General features: G+C 41.5%; 1 protein-coding gene and 1 pseudogene across 3 annotated transcripts; both read left to right on the top strand.

Moving 5' to 3' along the window:
• Nucleotides 1–14,629, top strand: part of LOC115597258 (NACHT, LRR and PYD domains-containing protein 12-like) — a 56,810-nt pseudogene extending 42,181 nt beyond the window's left edge.
• LOC115597256 (E3 ubiquitin-protein ligase TRAF7-like) lies at nt 1,827–6,711 on the top strand. Of its 3 annotated transcripts, none has more exons than XM_030443022.1 (5): nt 1,827–1,886; nt 2,263–2,354; nt 4,850–4,999; nt 5,482–5,604; nt 6,058–6,711. In XM_030443022.1, the coding sequence occupies exons 3-5, from the start codon at nt 4,869–4,871 to the stop codon at nt 6,311–6,313; spliced, it is 510 nt and encodes a 169-aa protein (XP_030298882.1). In that variant the 5' UTR covers nt 1,827–1,886; nt 2,263–2,354; nt 4,850–4,868; the 3' UTR covers nt 6,314–6,711. The 3 variants fall into 3 exon arrangements, with proteins under 3 accessions (XP_030298882.1, XP_030298881.1, XP_030298884.1); XM_030443021.1 differs by having other exon boundaries at nt 2,263–2,366; nt 6,058–6,709; XM_030443024.1 differs by lacking the exon at nt 1,827–1,886 and having other exon boundaries at nt 1,916–2,366; nt 6,079–6,698.
• Nucleotides 14,630–17,493: the final 2,864 nt, after the last annotated feature.

The raw sequence follows: 17,493 nt of genomic DNA on the forward strand, positions 1-17,493 counted from the left end.
GGTGGTGAGGCTCTGACCAGGTAGAGAGGAGAGCTTCATCCATTAGTGACTGACGGACCATTCACAACAGGTGGTGATGACTGTCCGTGCTGTAGTCTGAACTGCTCTGAGATCAGCTCCACTGTCACACACAATGTCCAGGCCATCATCAAGATCCATGTGTTGGGGCCCCGGGGTTGTAGCTCCAGTAACTGCCAGTCCAGTCCAAATCATACATTTAGAAGTGAACAAAATAAAAACATAATAACATTAATCTCACTTCCTATCGCTTCAACAAATATTTATTTATCAATATATTTTCAAGAACCGTTTTTATACACTAGCGAAACTTCAGCGGTTTGTCAGTTGTGCAGGTTCAGGGGAAAAAATAGTTGTCACATTGACAGTTTAAGTTACTGAGCATGTAAAAATATGGGGTTTGAGCCATGAATTACCTTATTTATTCATTAATTTATTTATCTTTCATCTACACTTTTTCATCTTAAAATATTTAAACTACATTGGCCAAATTCAAAAAGGGTATCTATAATATTGGGGAAGGCAAGCTGAGCCCTTGAATAATAGGACAGTATTTGAATGAAATGATGAGACAGCAGTAGAACAGAACATTAATGTGTAAAATACACTCATGTTAAACAGACTTTAAATCTTTTGTCAGATATCAGACTAATGGATTCACAGATATTGTGAATTGTATATTTTCTCAAGAAAAAAACATTTACACTGCAATTTTGATAATCTTGTAGAGTAAATGTTTTTGTTTTGTTCACCTTTTGTAAATTTTTGCACTGCTTGCACTTTTGGGAAAACACTTTAATAAATGTACTGTTCATATCAGTTTTGACTATGCCATTGTTTTTATGTGTTGGGGACATTTGTTTTGTGTTTGACACACATGCCTTGTTTCCCTCAAAAAACAAAAATCATTGCTCAATAGTTGCCTGACCTGACCACAAGAACTTGAGACAAAAGGTGCTGCTCAACTTCAGCCAACCTGGGCCTCTACAAAGCATATTCACTCCTAATCCTGCTTTTTAAAGGTCACTTAGGCTAACCTGCAGGTCTAAAACAAGACAAAAAAGACCACGGACAGTCACAGTATACATGTGACATGTAACGTATAGATTTCAGGACCACAAACAGTTACAGTATATATGTAGCATGTTTCAGGACCATGGACCCGACCCAAACCCTAACCATAACCCCCTCCAATCTTTTAAAATAAAACCACTTGGGACACCTGTTTTTGCTACACGGCAAGTAACACATATAGAAACATGGCTGACTAGCTAATATGGACAAACCAGTAATAATAACAATGATGATATTAATAGGAGGCCAGGGACCAAATTCATGTAGAACAGTATTCACATTTCATGCAACACGGGTTACAGTATCAGAAGAAAAGGCTTAGAGAACAACGGAACTTGGTCCAAGGCCTGACAACAGAAAGCAGAGAGGAGATGAATACGGTTGCTCGACACCACACTGACCCCGAAGAGCTCAATGAGATATTTTAACTTGTGTTACCAAACAGCTCCATCTGCTGGTGTGTGTGTCTCAGGACAGCCGGGCTGAGAAATTGTAGCTGATGATAGGTGGAGCTCATTTTAAATACTTTAATCTACAATAATATGTCATCATTTATTAGATGTTAATATTTTGGATTAATAATGAGACTAACTGATGTTGTTCAATATATGTAGTGGAGGTAAAAGTTCAATATTTCCTACTGACAACCAACAGCTATAAATAATTGTAATTCAATCTGAGACAGTAATAGACACACACACACACACACACACACACACACAGGCGAGGTGTCCTGAAAGTGAAAGTGTTCTGCAGACTCCATTTTGACTGGAGGGAGCAGAGAGAAGACGGAGGTGAGTGTTAAAACAACACTTCCATCAGGTCCGTGTTCACTTCCACGGGTTCTGCTGTGTTGTGAACCGGCTCCGGGAGGGTCGGGCTGCCGGTTCTCAAGGCTTCCCGGGAATCCGCCGCGTGTTGAGTGCAGCATGGCGCAGCACCGCCGGACAGCTGGAGTGGAGCAGACCGAGGTGTTCCCGCGATGACTGTTGAATGACGCGAGACAGCAAGCGTACATTTGTGTTATAAACACAACAACAAACAGACCAAACCGCATCAGCAGGGCCTGGATTTGTCTGGATTAGATTTTGTGCTGTTGAGTATTTTATTCTGAAAACTACCGGATGTTATGTTGCTGTCTCAGCGTGTGACTTCCTGTCTGCTCTGTAGGCGTCAGGCAGGCTAGATTCGACTGTTTCATCCAGAAGACAGTGATGGAGGAGTGATACAGTGAGTCTGGTGGACTGAGAGAGGAGACACAGGTACGTCTACAGGTGAGATCACTATAATCCAGGACAGATAAAGAGACAGCTTCAGTGATCCGTTTCCTCCAGAACATGGAGGGAAAATGGTTCTGTTTCTGTATGAGTAACATTTTTTTTGTCTTAGCTTGTTCACAAGTGTGTTAATATGACGTTTAAATGTGAGTTTCTGATCCAACCAGAGACCCAAATATTCAGGTATTTAAAAAACCCTTTCAGTACTGCGTCCTCCTGTTAGAGTGGTAACATTGGGACCATCGTCTGTAATGTCTCCCGCTCTTGATAATCTCATGAATTTGGTTTAGTTTGCATTGACAACTTATTTCAGGTTACAAAGAGAATCTTGCAGTTTGTTAAAAGCTTGCTGGAGAATTTTAATGGCTTTATGTTCTGTATCAGTACAGCAGTTCAGGACTGTATCATCAGTGTAAAGATGGGCGCTACAGTTCGTAACAGAGCATGTTGTATTAATATAGATTGTGAATAAGACAGGAAGGACTAGTATTGAACCTTACAGAACCCCTCTAGACAACGGCAGAAACACAGAACCATCATTCCCTTCAGTCACACATCGTCACATCTATGTGTCAGGTAGTCCTTGAACCAATTACAGGAATTAAAATCAAACCAACATCACCTAACCTCTGTTTGAGCAAAGAATGGTCATTTCATGTAATTTCATGAGAAATAAATGGAGCACAGAGCTGTAACAAAAATATGGGTATAGTTTATCCTCCCTGGTAGCTTTCCTTATATCTTCATCTTAAAGTGTCTCCTTAACAACAGAGGAAGTGAAGTGTAAACACAGAGGTCTGGTCCGATGAGGGCTCACGAGGCAGCAGCTGACTGTTGAAAGCAGAACCTGATCACACCATGTCACATTGATTTCCAGCAGCAGCAAGATATTTGCCAAACGCACAGCAAATATCTGATGGTTTCATTATTTAGCAATTATTAAATGTTATACTAGAAGATATTATACATAGAGGATTTGTTTTATTTACATTTACTGATTTCCAAAATTTGGATGGGTTTGTATAAGAGCTCGAGATTAATTCTGTTGAGATAGCTGGACTTTGCTTTTCTGTATGAAGATATACATTTATTTCTAAGTTGTCTGAAAGTTAACCAGTGGGCTTCCTCACCAGAACTCTGATATTTAAATGTGTCACACCTAACCTGTCTCTGCATTTAATGGCATGTGAGCTGAACATATTTAGCTCTGGGTCACCATATGGCTTACTGGCACAATGCGGCTTTATCAAATGGATGGTAGGTTGTACGATAATTACATTTTTAGCGGTATATTTTGTACAGGACATAGACATGTGATGTTTGCGGTGACCGTTTGAGATCAAACCAGGAAAATCAGATGCAGTAGCAGATACTGATAGTGAAAGAGAGGGAGTATTCTGGCTGTCATACCTTCATGCACTGAATAATTTGCTGGAGTGCAGCATAAGTTCAGTGTTCATGAAATAAGAGGTGTGATCCTGTGTCACGTGGATGCCGACGTTGAGATGGACGGGTGATGACGTAGCAGCTGCAGGGTGGAGGTGTTGATGTCCTTTACGAGCGCTCCTGGAAGGCAGGAGGTGCTGCACTTGTTGATCTACATTTGCAGGACCATGGAGGACCCAATGAGGAGCACAGTCTGACTGTGAGAATGGCTGGCTTATTCAGCAGTGGCTCTGGTGGATATCCCAGGGTGTGAGAGGATGGTGGCAGTACAGAGCGGGAACTAGGCTGCTCGTCGAGGTATGGTTAGCGAGAAGGCGGAATGTTTTCATTGATATCTGTGAATTTGATGGCAGCAAGATATTTCAAACAAGTTGTCTGCCGACCCAGGTCTACTGTGATCCTATCCTACTGCTCGCCATCCTGTCTACCATGTTCACTGTGATTCTATCCTACACCGGTGCCACCGCCAATATTATTAGTTAACTTGCATATTACTAGTGACTGGCCATTTACTCACAACGAGGTGTATTATCCGGTTACACAGCAACTAGCTCTCACCTCAAGACACAGACACACCAATGGCGGTTCTAGTGGGGGCCAACAGGGACCAGTGCCCCTGTAACTCTGAGTCCGGACCCCCCTGTGGCCCCCCGACAGGGAGTCTGGATCAATAATACAGTGACAGATTTCTTGCAATGATTTTGTACTGAAGGGAAAGGTGGAAATAAAGTGTCTCAGCAGTTTACTACCCAATTAAAAATGTTGAAATAGTAAACACTGTTTTAAGTCCCATTTATCCTGTGTCTGAATGAAAGATTTGTCTTTTTTTCCGGGGTTGTATGTGCCCCTCTAACAAAAAAGCTGGCCCAAACCTGGCCCCCCTATTTAAACTGGTCTAGAACCGCCACTGAGACACACACACACACACACACACACACACACACACACACACACACAGCCTCAGACTGTTAAACCAACTTGTTTCCTGATTCTTGTCCTGAGCTCACAGTCAGTGTCACTGTTTCTCCTCTCAGACTGACTTCAGACCAGAAGATGAGTGATTGTGTGAAGGAAGAGGAGGAAAGATCAGAATCTCCAGGATCCAGCTGTCCGTCTTTGGAGAGTGACTGTTCCAAACTTGAACCTCCAGACTTCAGTAATGAACCTGGACCCTCAGACACAAAGTAAGAGAACTGATTCTGACTCATTCACTGTTTGCTGGTAAAGTTTTGCCATTTACCAGCTGATCGTATCATGACTGAAGGTTCAACACTCTGTCAAACGCATGATTGTATAAAGGAGATTACTACATGGGCTCAGAAACACTTTGTCAAACTGCTGTCAGTCAACAGTTTGTTTGTTAATGAGGACACACTGGACCTTTAACATGTCATGGAAACAACTCAACTGTCCACATTTGACTTCATGAAGCTGTAAATTAAAATGTTTGAGTGAGAGAGAAATCATTGGTCCATCTCCCTCTGAGTGTCTGTGACAGCTGTCAGTCACAGAGAAAAGATGTAAATCCAAGAGGACTGATCCAAACTTTAAACCTCCTGATCATCAACAGCAGCAGTTTGTGTAGTTAGAGCTTCATCAATGACTTTCATCAGAGAATTTATCAAAGATTCATGTGAGATGAATAAAAACATGTTGGTGTTTGCAGAGTTCAGTCCAAAAGAAAGAGGCAAGAGTCTCCAGGATCCAGCTGTGTGTCTCTGAAGAGTGACTGGTCCAAAGATCGTCTTCCTCCAGTCTTCAGTGATGAACCTGGACCCTCAGACACAAAGTAAGACACTGTTTTCACTGTAAACTGACCTGATGAAGATGATGCACTGACGATGAAGACTAAATGTTCTGCTGAAAGATTTATATTCATGACGCACAACTGGTGCAGAAACTAAGATGGAGTTGATTTGATGGCTGTAAATATTACAACTATTCAAAATGTGAGTGATTCTGCTTCAGATGTGTTCAGATACATCATGTAGAGCTGCTGGCTGGGCTGATCGGTGGCTGGCCTCAGCAAAGTGTCTGATATGAGGCTGAAAGTAACAGAAACTAAATTAGAAAAATGTATGTGCGATGAAACATGAATTGATAAATTTTCGCGTGATTTGATTAATTTAAAGGCGATTTGATGAGAAAAAAAAAAGTCTGGACATGATGAAAACAGTTTAATCATTTAAAAGCTGCAAAAAGTGTTGAGTTTGTGTTAATAACAATCGACAAATCATTTTAGTTACGAAAAATGTCTAAACAGGAGGAGGAGACTTGACTCTGAGAAGAAGCAGCCGTCCTGCTGTGTTTGGTGTCAGGACGTCCTGAAGGATCCGGTCTCTACCAGCTGTGGACACTGGTTCTGCAGACGCTGCATCACCTCAGACTGGGTCCAGTCTGCTTCACCAGGAGACTCCTCCTGTCCCCAGTGTGGAGGTAAGAATCAGAACAAGAGCTGGACTGTGGACAGACAGTCAGAGCAGAACTGTACAAAGTAAGACTGAACATCTGAACAAACACAACTTGCAGCAAGCCAAGAGTTTGTTCCTAAACAGGCACCATCTCGTCAGTAGTTCAGTTTTGTAGTGTCAGACCTCGAACAAACCACAGTTCGCTGCAAAGTTTGTTTAAAGGCTGTTGCAAATAAAGACAGTGGACCGACACATTCATTTTTAAGCATCTCAATCATACACATGTATCACAGTGGGACACTTGTTGTTCACTACAAGATGTACAAGAATGCGGCAGCCCACAAACACCCGCTATAAAGCAGCCAACATTAGCAGAATCATCATTGTGTCTAGTATGAGAAGAAAGGGGCCTGGTGGACAGCTTTTATGGATGCAGTCACGTTGCATATCGTTTAAGATATGGTGCCCGTATACAGTGGAAAAGCCGGAGGTTCATCCACATGCTGAAAATGTTTGACCCCAGGTTTGTGTTTTGAAGCCACAACGGGGCATGATGTCTCAAACCAGAGGAAGCAGACAGGCTCATCTTCCTGGCCAAAAATGTGTTAAAAAGACAGCAAGCACACACATGTCCTGTACATCTACCAACATGTCATGTTTACTATGCAGCATGCAAACATTTAATTTTGTTAACATGTTTTCAGGGATACAAAATATTGTTTTTAAACAAAAGGCACCTTTTGCATAAAATTGATGAAAGTTATGTTCACACTTTATCAATCCCTACAGGGGAACTGATCCATTTTTATAAAAACTTGCAATCTGGCTTGTTAAATTTATGTTTCCAAAAGTATTTTATCATAAAGCGACACGTTTTATTCCAAGTGAGTTTAAAGGTGCACTGTTGAAAAATGGCAGGGGAATTTTGTTTACAATAAAAGCAATGCTTTTAATAATTTCTTTGTCATTTGTAGTTTGTTTTTGAGAAGGAAAAAGAAATCGATTGAAATCGTAAATCGAGTTTGGTGTGAAAATACAGGAGATTCAATTTTGTTATTGGTGATTAAAACAATCACCAGATTTTCTTTGCTCTGTCTCAAACTTTTGTCTCTTTTCAGTGAATGTTGGTCTGCTGGAGGTTTTAGATGAACATAAGATCAGTCTGAGGAGGAGATGTGAATGTGTGACTGAAGGAAGCGAAGAAAAGAGAAGTGATGAAACAGGAAGTGGAGCCCTCCTCAACAGGATCTACACTGAGCTTTACATCACAGAGGGACAGAGTGAAGAGGTTAATACCCAACATGAGGTGAGGCAGCTTGAGACATCTTCCAAGAAGACGACCTTCAGTGAAACTCCAATCAGGTACTGCGACATCTTTAAAGCCTCACCTGACCAACAGAGACGCATCAGAGTCGTTCTGACCAACGGCGTCCCAGGTGTTGGAAAAACCTTCTTGGTGCAGAAGTTCACTCTGGACTGGGCAGAGGGCTCCGAAAACCAAGATGTCAGTCTGCTGGTTCTGCTTTCATTCAGGGAGCTGAACCTGATCAGAGATGAGCAGTACAGTCTTCTCAGGCTGCTCCATGTTTTCCATCCAACATTACAGAAGGTGACAGCAGAGAAGCTCGCTGTCTGTAAACTTCTCTTCATCTTTGACGGCCTGGATGAAAGCAGACTTTCACTGGATTTCAAGAACCATGAGGTCGTGTCTGATGTCACACAGAAGTCATCAGTCAGCGTGCTGCTGACAAACCTCATCCAGGGGAAGCTGCTTCCCTCGGCTCTCGTCTGGATAACTTCCCGACCTGCAGCAGCCAATAAGATCCCTCCTTCATGTGTCGACAGGGTAACAGAAGTACGAGGCTTCACTGACGTCCAGAAGGAGGAGTACTTCAGGAGGAGGTTCAGTGATGAAGATCTGTCCAGCAGAATCATCTCACACATCAAGACCTCCAGGAGCCTCCACATCATGTGTCTGATCCCAGTCTTCTGCTGGATCACTGCTACAGTTCTGGAGCACATGTTGACTACAGATCAGAGAGGAGAGCTGCCCAAGACCCTGACTGACATGTACTCACACTTCCTGCTGGTTCAGACAAAGAGGAAGAAGCAGAAATACGATGAGGGACGTGAGATGAGTCCACAGGAGCTGACGGAGGCTGACAGGGAAGTTCTTCTGAAGCTGGGGAGGCTGGCGTTTGAACAGCTTGAAGCAGGAAACATCATGTTCTACCAAGAAGACCTGGAGCGCTGTGGTCTTAATGTCACAGAGGCCTCGGTGTACTCAGGAGTTTGTACAGAGATCTTCAGAAGAGCGAGTGAGATCTTCCAGAAAACAATCTACTGCTTTGTTCATCTGAGCGTTCAGGAGTTTTTGGCTGCAGCCTACATGTTCCACTGTCACACCAACAGGAACTCAACAGTCCTGGGGGACTTCCTGAGAGGAAATATTCCCTCATCCCTGGATGACTTTCTCAGCAGAGCCATGGAGAAATCCCTCACAAGTGAAAATGGCCACCTTGACCTGTTTGTTCGCTTCCTTCATGGCCTCTCTCTGAAGTCCAACCAGAGACTCTTAGCAGGTCTGCTGGGTCAGATAGACAACAGTCCAGAAATCATCCAGAGAGCCATCAACAACCTGAAGGAGATGAACAGTTATAAGATCTCTCCTGACAGAAGCATCAACATCTTCCACTGTCTGACGGAGATGAACGACCACTCAGTCCATCAGGAGATCCAAGAGTTCCTGAAGTCAGAGAACAGATCAGAGAAGGAACTCTCTGCAATCCACTGCTCAGCTCTGGCCTACATGCTGCAGATGTCAGAGGAGGTTCTGGATGAGTTAGACACAGAGAAGTACAAAACATCATGGGAAGGAAAACAGAGACTGATTCCAGCTGTGAGGAACTGCCGAAAGGCTCGGTAAGTTCAGATGTGATTCACATTTTAAAGCAACATGAAGCTTAAAGATGAACACTTGAACACAATATAAAACTTTCACACTATGAAAGTTTTGTGTACTAGAATACAGACAAGAACATGACGTAAATACATGAGAGCAGTCTCATGTTTACATTAGTCATAAAACACAACAACAAAACATGAATTTGTGGTTCGTTATGTTGCTCAAGGACACGTGGACATGTGGACAGAAGGAGCTCAAGTTTCCATCTGCAAACCTGTTGATTTGTGACTGACCAGCTGAGCAACAGCCACATATGTTAATGTCTTCTGTGATGCAAAACACATGCATTTCATAATAAAGTGTCAGATTTTATTATATTTTAACTGTTTTTTATCTGTATTTACAGATTTATTAACTGTGGACTCTCAGAGACTCACTGTGAAGTTGTGGCCTCAGCTCTGAAGTCCAACCCCTCCCATCTGACAGAGCTGGACCTGAGTCGCAACAACCTGCAGGATTCAGGAGTGAAGCTGCTGTCAGCTGGACTGCAGAGTCCAAACTGTAGACTGGAGACTCTGAGGTCAGGTCATGAGTTTTGCTATTGTGCAGTGTTTCTCCGCTTAGTTTAAATCCATAACAAAAGGTTTAAATTCACTTCAGTTCTCTTCACAAATCACAAGAACTGTTTTAAAGTTTGTCAGTGTGAACTGTTTGCTTCAGAGTTTAGTTTGAACTCAAACTGGACTGGTGTTAGTTAGGAAACTGTAGGATTTATCCTTCAGTGTGCTGAGAAATGCAATCAGTATTGGTGATTTAGTTCCATGTGAATAAAAAACTTAAATGAGTTCAACCCTTTTATAAGGAATGTCTTTAAACAGAACCTTCAGAACATATGATTTTACAGGAACTGATATGTTTCTACATAAAGCTGCTCTCATACAGACACACACACAGTGAAGCAAACATCCAAATGCAGCTGTTTGAAGTGTTGTGTCCAGTCTGTCACTTCAACATGTGATGATGCTTCCATTCAGGAAATAATGTCACTGTGTGTTCTGACTCATCCAGTTAACAGGAGCATCAGCGATTCACTATATTTGTACAGGAAGGTTCTCAGTTCTATTAAGAGAACGGGCAGATGATAGAGGATGAAGCTCTCAGTCAGTCAGCTATATGTTAATGAAAATGACAGTGGTGATGAGGATAGTCTTAATCTCTGCTCTGAAATGAGAGCATCACAAGTGCTGGATCAGATGTTAAAGGAGTCATCACCTGGTTTTTTACATATCCAGTCCCTCTTGGATCGCTTTGGATCAATTCTTAAAACTTATTAGAAAAAAAAAAATAAAAAAAATCAAACATAGAGCTTGTTCTGACACTTTTTCATACCTCGACTTTCTCACGCGAGATTATGCGCGAGGTTTTGACCGGTCCGGATGTGCATTGTATTAATATGTAATGAGGTGCGCGTTGATTGGCCGCAGGAAGGACAGAGCCGGAATGGGGGGCGAGCCTGCATGCACACGGACTCCACAACATAAACAGCCCCCTGTCATGGCGCACACACTAAATGACGAACCTTACTGAATTCAGGCATATATGTACGAGCCAGAGTCGGAAACTGAACGGGAGAGTGAAGAGGCAGAGACGGTGGAAGAGACACGTTTACAGCAGGATGTCTCTGATTGGTAAATTCTTTTTTTTTCCGTCTTACTTTTCACACTCGTGTTTTACATGTAAGACCTGAGTTTTAATGCTGGCGATGACGATGTATGGCGTGAAAATGACAGAGAAATAAGCATTCGGCGTGCTCACTCTGGCTGAGGACGGCTGTGAGCCGATGCATATGCAAGTAGCCTCCTGTGGTATCGTCACCACAGGAGCAAAGTCAAAATCTCGTGCTTTAGGAACGCGCACTACTGTGCGCTATTCCTGTTCGGAAAAAGAGCCAAAGCGAAAAAAATAAGCCACTTTCAGACTCCAGCTTTTCAGGCAAGTTTCAACAGAGGTCCAACACCAATATGCATGATTTAACGAGAGAAATTGCGATTTCCGGGTGATGACTCCTTTAAACTTTTATTTGATTTTTGACATTTTGGAATACAATAGAAAACATCCGTCATAAAATGACAAATAATTGTTCTGAATGAGAAGAAACAGAAGAGAATAAAAGAAACTATCTTCATGTCCAATTTGATCATTTTAAAGACTTGACTGAGTTCAGCAGCTTGTTATTAACCTGTGTTGACATGAACAGGTGTATGAATGTTTGGATGATGTCTGTAGAAGCTGACATTGTGATGATCCACAGTAATACAATGACGTCACTTCGCTCATTTTAGAGAAAAGGTCATTGATTAGGACATTGTAACGTTGAGCTGCACAGTTCAATCCTGAACACATCTGATTGGACTATAAATTTATTTTCATCCACATCATTTATTCTTTATTCAGATTGAGGGACTGCATTTTGTCAGAGATCAGCTGTGCTTCTCTGGCCTCAGCTCTGATGTCCAATCCCTCCTATCTCAGAGAGCTGGACCTGAACTACAACAAGCTGCAGGATTCAGGAGTGAAGCTGCTGTATGGTTTTCTGCAGAGTACAAACTGTCGACTGGAGACTCTGAGGTCAGTTCACTGACTATCTGTTAATGCGTTCAAACATTACTCAAATTTGTAAAGCTGTAACATCACATTGTCACATTGTTCATATTTTCATGTTTCTGTACAAAATTTATTTAGTCTGTGGTCACATAAGACGAAAGAAACTGGTCATAGTTAGCTGTTTAAATTCAAACCTAAACACACCATATTGGATTTTAAAATTATTTTCATCCACATCATGTATTCTTTATTCAGATTGGAGTGCTGCTGGTTGTCAGAGATCAGCTGTGATTCTCTGGCCTCGGCTCTGAAGTCCAACCCCTCCCATCTGAGAGAGCTGGACTTGAGTGGAAACCAGCTGCAGTATTCAGGAGTGAAGCTGCTTTCTGATCTGAGGGAGAGTCCAGACTGTAGACTGGAGACTCTTAGGTCAGTAGAGGGTTGGAGTTGGTCCATGTTGCTTTCAGCAGTATTGTATTGAACACAGTATCAAAGTAAAGATCCAGTATTTCCTGGTTTCTGTGAGAGAACGGTGACAGACTTTAGGATCTTATAAGTGTTCCCTCATCTCAACACTAAAGAACTGATCAGTTCATCTTCTTCCACAGCTCTCAGATCAGTCTAACTGAAGCCTGCAAATCACTGGCTCTTATTTCAGAGAACGATCCTTACATTTAGTAACCATGTGGTCTCTCTACAGAGCAGAACCTCTGCTGAAGTCCAGAAACCACAGCTGATACTGTTAGTCTTTGTGTGAACATGTAGGAGCTTTAACGTCATATATTTATCTGTACATCTGTTGTTTGTTTTGTCCAGATACTTTCCATATTCATCATGATGAAATATTCATATGTGACTGAGACTGTTTTTACAGCAGTAAATCATCATGACATTGAGCAGTGAATGTCTCTCTGTTACAGTAGTAATGATGCCTTCAGGGACTCAGTTTATTTCACTGTGTGCCTCAGTAAGACCTGCACAGACTTGATGAACCAAGTGTCTGCAGGTCTGTGAGCCTCACTCCAGCAGGTGAACCTGAGAGCTGAAAGGAAGCTGCCTGGCTACACTACACAGCCGCTCCACTTGTGATCTGAACATGACTAAAGTGCTGGTCGTTATATCAGTGACTGACAGCTGATGGAGGGAGTCTCCGTAAGCACTCATTTAACACTTTTGTTATCTCTCTTCTTCTCTCTGTCAGAGTCTGAATGATGAGGGAGGAAGAGTTGTTCAGAGGATCCCCTGTGTCCTGATGGTCCAGAGGTCGAAGCAGCACCATCAGTTGGTGTGTGGAGATGAGATCTCTCTCAGAGAGGAGAGCTTCATCCAGCAGTGACTGACAGACCAAATACAACAAGTCAAGATGACTATCAGCGCTCTAGTCTGAACTCCTCTGAGATCAGCTCCATTGTCACACACAATGTCCAGGCCACCCTCCAGCTCCATGTATTGAGCCCCGGGGTTGTGGTTTCACTAAATGCCCTCCCTACTGCCCCCTGGATTTTAAATGAACAAAAACAAGTTCATCCAGTCCAAACATACATTTAGAAGTCGCCTAAGAGGAGGCGGCTCACACGTGTTCTTAACGCCCTCTGTAAGAACATACTCACACAGAGTTTAAAAGCCTGCAACTCCTCTCCAGTTAGTTAGAACTGAAGAAGCCTCTTGGTTGAGAGATGAAATGTCTTCAAGAAACTTAAACAAATCAAGTTGCCAATGATACAGCACCCAGATTTACCATGCCTGGATGACGGTGAACCTTCATCAACATACATTTAGAAGTTTGCACACTAAAAACATAATGTTATATCCCCCTAAGGCCATGGGATGAGGGGAGTAACATAGTCAAGTGAAAAATGAGCACAAAGGAGGGAAAACAAACAGCATGTAGTTCCAGCAAGGAACTATATATGGTAACTTACATGGACATCCAAAATGGCATTGCTATGCGGCATTAATGACTGGACTGGACTAAACTGGAGTGGAATTTGATACATATTATATTTGTTATTTATGTTATTTATATATATAATCTGTTATTTATGTATGTGTGTGTTATTTATGTTACTTAAGACATATTTAAATTAAATGTTCCTTTAAGCTTATATGTGTTTTTCTTATATTTTTTTTATATACACCTTTTAGAAAATGTTTTTTTTTTTGAATGAGTGCCTGATAAAGGGTTTAGGCTAAAAAGAAGTGTTCAAAGGAAAATGCGATCTGTAGCTGAGTCACTCTGGTTCCTGCAGCACTTTATATCAGCATTTACATGGCGAGTTGGGTCAGGTGTAGACTTCCACGCACAGGCAAGGAGGAGGCTGAGAAAGATGGCGACACCTGAGTGAAAACACAAGCCAAACACGCACACAACACTAGACCTGTAACACACAATAACATTAACATCTTACTTTCTTTTGTTAGATTGTTACACTACATTTAAACTTCAGCAGCTGTTTGTCACTGTTTTAGCTTCAGGGGAAACAACAGATGTCACATGGACAGTTACAGTTAAAATATGGGGTTTGAACCATGAATTACCTTATTTATTTATTTATTTATAAGGTATTGTCCATCCATGGTATTTCATCCTCAAAAGTTTCAGCTTCATTGGCCAAAAAGCATTCCTATATTATTGGGGAAAGCAGGCTGAGCCCTCCGCTGGTCATACATTTCCAAATACACTTGATTCATCCTCAAGCATCAACAGGCCTGAACCACATGGACGAGGGGCCAGCGAAGAAGACAGGAGAGGTTGTGGGTTTAGAGTTATCCTATTATAGCAGTAATACACTGATGTTAAACAGGCTGTAAATGTTTTCTCCACCAGATAATATTGTGAAAGTGCTCAGCTTGTACAGTGAGAAGGCCAGTTTAATAAATGGACTGTTCATATATACTTTTGTCTGTGCCATTGTTTTTTATGTGTTTGTTGTTTTATGTACTTGTGTTTTGTGTTTGATATTATGGATGGTTTTTCTCACAACACACATTGCTCAATAGTTGCCTGACGCGACCACAAGAGCGTGAGACAAAAGGTCCTGCTCAGCTTCAGCAAATTGCTGCTCCTTTCTGTTAGAAGGCGGGGGGTCCAGATCCAGTCAGAAAGGTAACCTGTATGTGAAAACCATAACCTCAGTGACCACACGCCTATCACTATCCACCCCTTACATTTCTATTTAACTGATCATAACCTGTACTATCAAAACACCTCTCTTTGAAATATACCACCGATCAGTAACACATAACATAAACCCTCTCCCATCACACTTATGCTTACCTTAACCAGTCATCCCACCTACACTTGTCTTTGTCTAAATGTCTTTTATTCTGTTTTCTGCTCCGTGAGGAGGCTATCATCACCGAGAGGAAAGAACAGATGACCTGTGTCTGTGCCGACTCAACACCCTAACCCTGATCTGACACAAACCCTAACTCTAACCCTGACTTAATATGAACCCTAACCTTAATTCTTCATGTCTCACAAACATAGTATGTGTGTTTCCCTTCACAGAACAATGAGGGTTGTAGAAATCATTGGAACTGAAGTCCGCCACGATGAACACGTTCCTTACAAGCAATTGTGAACTTATTACAGAAGTACATGCAGTTACAGTTTCAAGCAGTTTCATCACAAACGCTGCCTCAAAGGCTTCTTGTTAAATTTACTGGAGATTTCATGGGCGTGAAAAATGAGCACAGTCTGATATCTGCTGATTATCAGCCATCAGCAGCTTCAATCAAACTCCTCTGTATTAAACACATCAGTTGAGCTGTAATGTAAACCACTGACATTTTTCTTAGATTACAACACGTACACACACACACGTACACACACACACAGGCTGCCAAGGAGTGTTTCACTCCATCAGTCTGGCAGCAGATCAGACAGGAAGCAGACCTCTGGTTACTGGTTAACTCGGACGATGAAGCTTCGCTCACGTACGCACAACAAGCTGCTGACTGGAGTTTGAACCACCGTCATCTGAGGGGCAAAAACACACATAATACACACACAGTACAGTGAGATTACACAACATACACACACAGTACAGTCAGATTACACAACATACACACAGCACAGTCAGATTACCCTAAATAACCTCTGGTTTTCATTTAATTTTAAATAGACTGGCTGCTCTCTGCACTAAAGTTCACTCTGCTGCCACTTCAATGCAACATGTATGAACCAGACAAAGTTCACATGTCGTTTTTTTTCTTATCCTGTCTGTAAAATTAACTTTCCACACCTCAGAGAGAGACGCACGTGTTCATTGTCATGCGGAGAGAACATGCTACGTCGCCTAACCTGTTTACATTTTTTTGTGATTAGAAACATGGTTGTCGTTGATGTGTTTATGAGCCCCACTGCATTGTAACTGGAACCTTTGGCTGGGTTGATTTATAGGTTGTATAGGTTGAGATCAAACCAATTCATTTGTTGTGAAACCTAAACTAGAGACAAAAAGAGGCTTAAAAACTCCAATGGAAACTGCAGCTGGGTAGTCACTCTCTGTAGATATGTCACTATGAGAGCTCTCACAGTACAGTTGTGTTTTCCACCGAGTTAAGCAGAAGTCAGAGAGCGGTCATCCGTCCACCAGCCTGACCTGACGTGACAGAAACGAGCTGAACTTACCAAAAATAACTCGCCCCTCTGTGACCTGTGGTCTCTGTGGCACTGCTGTTTCTGGAAAAACCACACTGTTTACACTGGAACCAGTCTGCAGCAGATCCTGATTGATTAGGGGGGTGTCACCATCCTCAGGCACAGCTTCTTTCATCCAGCGGCAGGAAGCTGGTTGCTGCTGAGCCTCACGTATGAACTTGTTCCTCGGGAACAAAGGTCGGAGAGCGAGCGGCGATGACGGGCACGACGTGACTCGTCTGAACCAGCTGCATCGACATAATAACTGATATACTCCATCCTTATTGAATGTTTTAATCTCAGAGGTCCTTGAACACATCAGGGGATCAGACGATACCACAGGCTGGCAATATTTACATTAAAGGAGCGCTCTGTAGTTTTGGAGAAGAATTTAAAGATCTTAAACTGAGCTTAAAGGACAACACATATTTATACTGCTTTACTTTGTTTATATGTGGCGGACCCTGCCACCTTTCTATCTTCATGTTCTGGGACCTTATTTTCCTCTGAGAACAGCTTGTTTATTCGCTTATTTTAAAAAGTGTGTATTATTACCTCATTAATATTGTAAAGATTCAAATTAAAGAGTTTAAATTCCTTCTTCAGCTGTTTGATTATTCTGTAAAATATTTGATTATACCCAAAAGTTTAAAAGCTCAAATCAAATATTGTTTTATATTAAATAAACATGTTTAACTTCTTTAAGCACAGTGAGTAATTGATAGTTAATTCATTTCTGTGGCCACATGAATTCAATTATTTCAACAAATCACATGTTCTGTAAAATCAAATGAAAAATGATTATGTGTGTGTATATATATAGAAACATATATTATTGGTATCGTTATTATCTCAATATTATTTTAATTATTTCTATTGATTATTTTCTCATTTATTTTAGCATCAAATATGTATTAATATACTTAGTTATAGTGGTAATTCTGTTGTTATTTTTATTGCTAGAATTTCTGTTACTATTTTTTTCTTCTTCTTCTTCATATTATCATTATCATCATCAATAGAATAAGAGTGGTACAATTCTATTGATCTTAATATGATTATTTTGTCTTAATATTAATATTATTGTTGTTTGTATTTGTGTTCTTATTATTG

This window comes from Sparus aurata, chromosome 16, assembly GCF_900880675.1.
Source record: "Sparus aurata chromosome 16, fSpaAur1.1, whole genome shotgun sequence".
NCBI lineage: Eukaryota > Metazoa > Chordata > Actinopteri > Spariformes > Sparidae > Sparus > Sparus aurata.